General features: G+C 47.7%; 1 protein-coding gene across 1 annotated transcript; it reads left to right on the top strand.

Annotated features, from left to right (window-relative positions):
• The first annotated feature begins 7,870 nt into the window (after positions 1–7,870).
• On the top strand, positions 7,871–8,759 carry LOC130836938 (protein FAM204A-like). The gene has a single exon (XM_057709619.1). The coding sequence runs from the start codon at positions 7,915–7,917 to the stop codon at positions 8,614–8,616; it is 702 nt and encodes a 233-aa protein (XP_057565602.1). The 5' UTR covers positions 7,871–7,914; the 3' UTR covers positions 8,617–8,759.
• The last annotated feature ends 970 nt before the right edge of the window (positions 8,760–9,729 follow it).

Here is a 9,729-nt window from a genome sequence, read left to right as displayed (position 1 = left end):
GGGTGTGGTGGATTGTGTAACTCATCTCCTGGCTGATAGGGATGAACCCAATTGCCCAAAGGAATGGGAGTCCTTTCTAAGGCTCCTTGGGTAATATGGCGAAAGACCTTTCCCAGGGCCTGGAGGTGTCAAGGCATCTCCAGGTCAGCTAGTTGTTGGGGGTCTCCCTTGAGTCTCCCTATCACTTGGTGGCGGGGGGTGGGTGTCTCCCATATAAGATTTCAAAGGGAGAATATCCTGAAGACCTCGTGGTGCACTGGGCTCGGAGCAAGGCTAGGGGCTGCATGTCAATCCAGGGTAATTGGGTCTCCTGACAGAGCTTAGCTAACATAGTCTTAAGTGTCTGATTCATACACTCAACTTTCCCTGAGCTTTGTGGCCTGTAAGCAGCCTGACGCTTCCATTTGATTCCCAGTGACTTGGACAAGGTCTGGACTATCTCAGACACAAAGGCTGGCCTGTTATCAGACCCTATGGAGAGAGGTAGCCCATATCTGGAGACTATGTCTCTTAGCAAGGTCTTGGCTACCTCTTGTGCTCGCTCAGTGCGCGTGGGGTAGGCCTCAGCCCGTCCCGAGTAGGTGCAGACTATCACAAACAAATACCTACCTATAGCCCCGGCAAGGCTCATGGTATTGCTTTATTAGCTGAATGGCTATAGTACTAGGAACAAAGAGCCTTTGGTCTGGAAGCTTCCACCAGCCATCCTTCCCCTTAGTTCCTCCCTCATGTAAAGCCCATTGGTCTTCTTCTATGGTATACCTCAGAGACGAAGGCAATTCTGGTGCCAAGAGGATTTCAGAGTTTGGTTCAAGGCTCACTGTAGGACTCGGTTGGGTTGCTGCCTCCTTGGCCGCCTGGTCAGCCAACCGATGCCCTCTGCTGTTCGTAGTCCCCTTTCTTTGTAGATGGCCCCATGTACACGTGAAGTAGTGACGGCATGTCTTGAGTCTGTGTAGATGTGGGCTCGCTTCCCTTCGGCGTGCCTTAGCGCCTGGATGAGCGCCCATAGTTCAGCCGGTTGTGCTGACCACCCCTGGGGCAAGGGCTCCGCTTTTATTACTTCATCTGTTGTTGTGATGGTCCATAGCCTGCTTTGTGTTGTTCTTCCTGGACGAAACTGCTTAATTACAAGAATTCGTGAGTCACCAAGTGGCCCCCAAGTTGACACGAGCGGGCTTTATAGAATGAGCGAGCAGTCTTATCTCCTCTGGCCCCAGTGAGAGTTGCTGTCCGACCTGTAAGGGGAGCCACAGGTGTGGTCACCACAGAGTGTTCAGCTCCGGTGTCTACCATGAAAGTCATTGATTGGCCCCCAATTTTCATTGCAACAGTTGGCTCCCAGGGGCCCAGGGTCAGGAAGCCCAGTTTCTCCTATTCTGACTCTGTTCCAGCCAGGCCAATAAGGTCTCAGACGACTGGCTCAAGCTGGTACCTTCCTCTGCCGGGTTGATTGAACTTCTTTGACCCTTCAGTTGCCTCTCTGCGGTGGGGGCATTCATTTTTCCAGTGCCCGGTTTCTTTGCAACAGGTGCACTGGTCACAACGTAGCGATCTATTCTTGGTTTCCCCTTTCCGTGGGGGACAGCCTGCTTCAGCGGACCTGGGTTCCCCAGTGCGATGACCAGCAGGGACACCTTCTGCTTCATGCGCTTGTCAGCCATCTTTCGGGCTTCACGGTTGCAATTCACAAACGTCTTGTTTGCGACGTCCAGCAGTTGGGTGGCATGCACCCCAGCGAAGCCCTCAAGTTTCTGAAGCTTACGGAGGATGTCAGCATGAGACTGGGCCACGAACGCCGCATGAACCGTGCGTTGATTCTCTCGTGCCTCAGGGTCAAAAGGGGTATACACCCGGAACGCTTCACATAATCTCTCGTAGAACTCCACAGGTGATTCATCTGGCTTTTGGTGCACTTCCGTCGTCTTGGACATGTTGGTTGGTTTCCTAGCCCCTGCTGTCAGCCCCTGCAGCAGGACTCATCAGTACTTGTCAAGAGAGCCCTTCCCATCCGGGGTGTTGACGTCCCAGTTGTGTCGCACATCTGGTACGGCCCCCAGGGCCCAGGCTGCTGGATCTATTGTACCAGCTGGTGCCTGCTCTTGGAGCCATCTCCAAGCCTCTGACAGGATCCGGTACCGTTCCTCAGTGTTGAAGAGAGTCAGGAGGAGATGGCGACAGTCATCCCAGGTAGGTTGGTGGGTGTGAAACATGGACTCATTGCTTGTGGCTTCTCCGAATAGGACAGGGTATGGAGTTTCCAGTTGAGGAGGTCAGTAGTACTGAAGGGCTGATAATAAAGGACTGGGCGTCCTGGCTGGATGGAGCCATCCTCATTGATCTGAGGAGGTCCTCGGGCCTCTCGCAATAGCATCTGCAGGGCTATGGGCTGCTGCGCTGGTTGGCCAGCCGAGCGAAGCCACCGTGGGCTTGGAGGGGGCTCCGGATTTGGAAGTGGTAGAGACACAGAGGGCGGAGGGCTGTCTGGTAGAGGATGCGGAGGCTGAATGGGAGCTGGTGGATCTGGTGGTATATAGGGCAGAGGCAGAGGGGGCTCTTCTTCATGGTCCTCTTGGTGGATAACCTTGGCCAGTTTTTCTTTACTATTTCTCGGAGCCGGTTGGGCTACAAAAGATCCTACACTGTCCCTGCTTATTCGCACAGAACTGAACCCAGGGAGGCAGCTGAACAGCAATTTGTAACCAGGAATCTATGTATGGAAACTGGTCTGGGTGCCCGGGGGTCCCTGTCACGACTCGGTACACTGCTCTAACCATAGGGAGGTCCAGGGTACCCTCCATAGACCATCCTACCCTGAAGGTGGGCCACTCCAGCTCGCACAGCGTGTGCAACATTCCCATGGTCATCTTAACCCCATAGTCTCTGGAAAACCCTTTCTCAAAGTTTTTCATCATACAGTCCAAAACAGTTGGCTTTGAGGAATTTCCTCCCATCTTAACAAGTCAATCTGCTTCCTTAAACAGGAGGGAGAAGGGAAAACCCAATATACTGGCTCAGAAGGTTAGCGGAGGAAAGGGGAGGATAATCTAAAGTTGTAGGGGCTCTAAAACAAAGGGCAATTGTTCTTTTCCTCTCCGTGTATCCCACCCTGTGTTGATGATGCAGAGGCAAACAAGGATGGGTGCCCTCTCCGAAGAGGAGACCACTCAGGTGCCCACCTGCCTGCATCCCCGTGGGGAACTTAGGTGCCTCTTAGCTTTGGCGGGTGGTATAGAATCCTGACTTGAATCTGACTCACAGTGAGGGACTGGGTCCCCCAGAGGCAGATACCACCCTGAGCTGTATGAGGTCACCACGGAACCACAGGTTAGGGCCCACTCAGACTCTGTGGCCATGAAGGCAGTGGAGCCACACAATCGTCCTGGAGTGAGGATGAACCAGGGCGCTCACTCACACACGCATTCAGACCAGAGCTCATCACAGTGCCTCCCCACTCTGGGAAGGTCCCTAACTGGTGGTCTTCTTACCCAAGATCTTAGGAGGTGATCAAACTCCGCTTCCATCCGGAGACGGGACCTGACTGGGTTCAGTGCCCTGGGGCCTTACCTTATCCCGTGGCCATTCCTGGTGAGTTGGTCTGTCCCTCCAATGAGTCCGGTTGGGGCCCAGCTGTCCGGAGACTCGGAGCACTGGTCTGAAAGAGAACCTGGAATATCGTCAGGTGGCGCACCTCTTCTTTCGTCTCGGAGCTCCTTCTCCCCGACCCAGCCAAGCCACCAGTCTGGCGGCTCAAGGGGCCGGTGTGGTTGGAATCTTGCTAGGCCTCCAAAAATGTTGCAGAAATCGATCCCACGAGAAACCAAGCAACACATCCAGAAGGTTGGAGAACTCAGGTTTATTGAGCTGGCGGACCCAGACGAGATAACGCTCCAAAATTCTGGGCCCCATTCCAGGTGAATTCTCTCCTTATATAGGTTAAAACACATAGCTACAATTGGCATTATTTGTTTGGATTAATTGATTGGCTACTCAGTTTTCATAGGTTACAGGTGATTACAGAGCACAGGCGTTGCTAGGGGTTACATGCAAAGGGTTTTCAAATGAAGGCGAGCAGGCATAAAGCCATGAACTCCAAATTTCCCTCATCACCCTCCCCAGAAGCTGACCCTGAGATGAGGACACATAGAGTATTCAGGGGGTGACCCCAGGAAGTCCCACTGGGGATGGAGACCTGAGACAGGGAGGGAAGGATCCCTGCAGTGAATGCCAATGAGCAGGTGATACAGTGCGTCCCTGAGGGTTAATGTACCTGTGGACTTTAGGGAGATAGCACAAGAGCTTGTGTCTCAAAGTGGTCCCACCCAGGGTCAGGGCAGACTTTATTTTCCCCTCTATCATTGGCCTGGGGATGCTCCCAGGGGTGCTGGTGAGGTCAGGGGAGTGTGCAGGATGCTAGGAGGTGGCCAACAGTGATATGCCGATTGGGCTAGAGGGATTGGGGTGACCAGCCAAGACTTATTTGCCAAGGGGAAAGGCCGCTTTGCTGTAAACAACAGAAACTGGGGTACATGAAGTGCTCCAGCATTAACATGGTGGTGGAAGTAGGAAGAAAATTGCATGCTGGTTCACCTCTTTCTGACTTTTCTAGACTTTTCTATGTATAGTCTTTCTCCTTTTGCACAACTGACAAACTCCCATTCATCCTTGAAAACTCTGCTTGGGTGACCCCGTGTGGCGGACTGTGGGTACTGCAGATTTGGTCAGCTCGTTCAACATAGGGGTGGCCGATCAGAGTTCTCCCTCCACTTGGGCATGATTGGCTAAAGAGGAGCTAGTGACCAACCAAGGCCAATTAGAGTGTCCCATGGGAGGGATACTGAGGGCTAGAAGGGAGAAAAGCACTTTCCATAAAAGTTTTTTAAAGTGCAATAGTGAAAGCCCAGTGCCATCACGATTGATCTTCTGGAAGGAGCTCTCTGCAGGTTGAATCTAACATACACAAGAATTCCTCTGTGGAAAAGAGGCACGGTTTGAGCCCCTGGATCTAGCTATACCTGAAGTCATAAGGTGTGACTTTCCACTTATATAAGCCACGTTATCCTTTATTGCTTAATGCACTTGGAGTTTAGACTCTTTCTCTAGCAATTGGCAGGCCCTCCAGCTAATGCGTAGCTGCTCTGTGACTTCTTCAATGATTGCGCCCCCCAAATCTAATCATTTCTTTTCTTATACTTTGAACTTCAGTACCTTGCATTGATTTTCATCATTACCTGGTTTGTAACCGTACCACGCTGTAATAGCTTGTTTGTGCACTTAAGCCTTCTTGACCCAGACTTGTACAAGCAACATGAGAGTTTGCATGGGCCACTATTTGAGGGTGTCAGCACAGTTTTTCCTTCCCCCCATCAAGACCCAGGCTTAACCAATCAGAGTTCTTCCCTGGGAGTCCCCTGGAATTGCAGAGCTGGAGTAATGTGAGTCAGGTACAGACATGGCCATCTTTTCACTTCAGAGTCTTGGCCCTGTTTATTCCTGGATCCAGCTGTACCTGATGCTTCATAAATCGTCATCCTTTCCTATCGTTTGAAAATACTCCTCAATTTTTTTCCAGTCCAGTTTAAATTGTATTTCTGACAGCAGAAATCTAAAGAGTGTGAACCAATGTACCTATCAAATTTAAAAAGATACACTACCCTCCACTTTTTAGAAAAAGGGACGGGGGGAGGGAGATTGTAAAACTCAGTGCTGGCAAGGTAGTCCTGAAACTGTTGACATGTATTTTCTTTTAAGTGGTGGTGGTTGGGGGGGATGGCATTATGTTTCAAAATCCATAAAAGTGTTACACCCTGCAACTCAGTAATTCATTTCTGAAAATTTATAGGAAGGAGGTCTTACAAATGAAGGGAACTGCTGTATGCCAAGGCCTTGCAGCAATGTTGCCAATTTTAAAATAGCAGAAAGAATATAAATGTCTAACAGCAGTGGACTGGTTGAGTAAGCTGTTTCCTCCATTAGACAGACTATTTTCCATTCATTAAAAAATTATATGTAAATCCTCCCCACTCCCCTGGAGGGGGGAGCAGTGGGCTGAACTTAGTGGTTAGATTCTAAAAAACACAGAAAAGGGAAAACAGTAACTTGCCAGTGGAAACACTGGCAGATACCACCTGTAGTGGATTGAATGGTGGCCCCTTAAACACACATCCAAGTCCTGACCCCAGTAACTGTGAATGTGACTTTATTTGAAAAAGGAGTCTTTTCTGATGTAATTAAGTTAAGGATCCTGGGATCATCTGGGATTTAGGGTGGAGCCAGAACCCAATGACTGATGTCCTTCTAAGAGCAGGCAGAGGGAGATTTGAGACACAGAGAAGACAGAGGCAGGGATTGGAGTGATGCAGCCACAAGCCGAGGAACACCTGGAGCCCCCAGAAGCTGGGCAAGACAGAGAACGATTCTTCCCTAGAGCCCCTAGAGGGAATGTGGCCCTGCTGACACCTTTATTTTATTTTCTTAAAGATTTATTTATTTATTTGCCTGTGTTGGGTCTTCGTTGCTGCCCACGGGCTTTCTCTAGTTGCAGAGAGCAGGAGCGCGTGGGCTTTTCTTGTTGCAGAGCACAGGCTCTAGGCATGTGGGCTTCAGTAGTTGCAGCACACGGGCTCAGTAGTTGTGGTGCACAGGCTTAGTTGCTCTTAGGCAGGTGGGATCCTCCTGGACAAGGGCTCGAACCCATGTCCCCTGCATTGGCAGGTGGATTCTTAACCACTGCGCCACCAGGGAAGTCCTGACACCTTGATTTTAGACTTCTGGCTTCCTGAAATGTGAGAGAATAAATTTGTGTTGTTCAAGCCACTGTATTTGTGGTCATTTGATACAACAGCCATGAGAACCTCATACACCATCTTAACCAAGTGATTGAGATTACATCACTGTGATAAGTCATGTAGATATCAGGGATCCCTGATATGGTGAGATGAGAAGGGTGCCTTACCTGTGCGGTTTTCCCCAAACACCTATAACCCCATTCTAATCATGACAAGGACATCAGACAGACCCAGATTGGGGGCAGCCTGTAGGATGCCCTGCCAGTCTCCCCAAGACTGCAAAGGTCATAAGTGACAAGGAAAGCTCAAGGAGCCATCCCAGCCAGAGGAAACTGGGGAGATGTGACAACTTAATGTAACAGGGTTCCCTGGCCGGGGTCCTGTACCAGAGAGAGGTCACGAATGGAAGAACTGGTGACATCTGAGTGAGGTCAGATAGTTGGTTGATGGCAGTGCACTGCTGTTGATTTCTTAGTTATACAAATACAGTAAGTCCCCTACATACGAGCCTTTAAGCTGTGACCTTTCAAAGATGTGAACTGTGTTTCATCAATGTCAGGAGTGTGTAAAATTGCAGCTTGTCCCCCATCTCCTATTGCTGACGATCCTTCAGCTCTACCATCTCCCACCCCTCTCTCCCTCCTCCCAATTAGTCATCTTCTCGCCTGTTCAGTCGATCCCAGCCTCCGCATGGGAGCTGTTGTACTGTACTACCCTACTTTTCAAGATACTGTACTGTAAGATTAAAACTGTTGATTCTTTGTGTCTGTTTTTTATGTATTATTTGTGTGAAAAGTATTATAAAACTATTACAGTACAGTACTATATAGCTGATGGTGTTAGTTGGGTACCTAGGCTAACTTTATTGGACTTAGATGAACAAATGGGACTTATGAATGCGCCCTTGGAACAGAACTTGTCCGTCTGTTGGGGACTTACTGTAATACAATTGATAATGTAAGATGTTCACATGTGGTGAATATGGGTGAAGGGATAGGGGACTCTCTGAATTGCAACTTTTTGGTAGATCTGAACTTATTCCAATATAAAAAGCTTATTTAAAAAAATCAGGCTATGTTGGCAGGTCTTAAGATGGCTGCTGGGCGGCCGGCTCCGGACCGAAAAGATGTGGAGTGGGCTGTTACCTCCTGGCCTAAATGAAAGTGATGTTGAGTTGAATTCTGATGATGAAGCCACAGTAGAGAGGTCTGAACTTAACTTACAGGAAGATAAAGAAGATGGGACCATTACAAAAAAAGACATCTCAGATATCCTTACAGATGGACCAAAAACTGAAGCAGAGGCAAATGTAAATGCGTATGAAGAGTGTCCCTCCGGAGTTCCCTTAAATATGTGGAACAAATTTCAAGAACTGCATAAAAAACATTCTGAACAGAAAACCTCAACTTCAAAATCCAGAAAGAAAAAAAGAAAACGCTCCAGAAAAGGTAAATTGAAGAATGAAGAAGAATCTCGTAGTGAACAGTCCTCAAGTGAAACCCAGTTAAAGGAGCTTAGTCAGTATTTTGGAGTCAATGATAGGTTTGACCCCCCTGTTAAAAGGAAAAAAATTGAAAAGTCAGGTCTTGAGAAGAGCATAGACCAGGCTGTGGAAGAGTGGAACATTGAGAAGGCGGAGGAACTCAGCAACCAGCTAGCTACTCGAGAGCTTGGTGTAAAAATTGCCAAAGCGATTGCCTGCCACAACTTTGTAAAAGCCAAAAAGGATGCTGAAAATTCACAGGTTGCTCGAAAAAAGAAGAAGCTTGCCTGGGGGTTTGAAGCAAAGAAGAGATGGGAAACCAAAAGCAACATGGGGTATATGTGACTTGCCAGAGTTCTTCAAGACCTTTGAGACTTCACTTGCATCTTCAGTTGCTCAATTTACTGAAAAGGTTTTCCTGCTTATGTTAACTATGTTGGGAAATTGATGGAAATAGAAAAAATAAGCATAAAATTTGGGAGTTGATTATCCAAAAAAAAAAAAATCACATGATCAAGAGATGGAAGCAACCTAAATGTCCATCAACAGATGAGTGGATGAAGAAGTGATATATATATATAAATGTCAAACATATATAAATAAATAAAATGGAATATTACTCAGCCATGAAAAAGAATGAAATAATACCATTTGCAGCAACATGATGTGTGGACCTAGAGATTATCATATTAAGTGAAGTAAGCCAGACAGAGAAAGACAAATATCATTTGATATCACTTATATGTGGAATCTGGAAAAAAAATGATACAAATGAACTTATTTACAAAAGAGAAATAGACTCAGAGACATAGAAAACAACTTATGGTTACCAAAGGGGATAGCACAGGTGAGGGGAAGAGATAAATTAGGAGTTTGGGATTAACATATACACACTACTGTATATAAAACAGGAAAAGAGCAAGGACCTACTGTAGAGCACAGGGAACTATATTCAATATCTTGTGATAACCTATAATGGAAAAGAATCTGAAAAAGAATATGTATATACGTATAACTGAATCACTTCACTGTATACCTGAAACTACAACACTGTAAATTACTCTACTTCAATTAAAAAATCACATGTGACATACGCGATACATGTAGCAAAGGTTATGAGGTTATGTGAGATGCACTGTACAAAAGTAGCTGTGATAAAGAAGAGGAGGAGGGGGAAGAGGAGGATGAGGGCAAGGAGGGTGAGGTGGAGGTCGGGGGCCGCTTGTGCAGGTTAAGCACTCAGTTCCTCCTTGAATCCCGACATCCAACTCATGAGGTGTTTGCAGGGTTTTCCTCCACGTGAGAGGTGCGGAAACTGAGGCACCACACGTGCATTCCCCGTCAGTACCAATCTCTGAGTATCAGATGCTCCTGGGGTTCAAGGACCACCAGGGGAAACATCGAGGGTTGTGTGGGCTTCCTAGTGCATGAAGATTTATCTTTCTTAATTTTGTTTTC

The sequence above is a fragment of the Hippopotamus amphibius genome, chromosome 15, assembly GCF_030028045.1.
Source record: "Hippopotamus amphibius kiboko isolate mHipAmp2 chromosome 15, mHipAmp2.hap2, whole genome shotgun sequence".
Lineage (NCBI taxonomy): Eukaryota > Metazoa > Chordata > Mammalia > Artiodactyla > Hippopotamidae > Hippopotamus > Hippopotamus amphibius.
This window is presented reverse-complemented; position numbering and strand designations above follow the sequence as displayed.

Coding starts and splice junctions, on each gene's coding strand:
- LOC130836938 (XM_057709619.1), top strand. CDS start 7,915: ATGTGGAGTGGGCTGTTACCTCCTGGCCTAAATGAAAGTGATGTTGAG.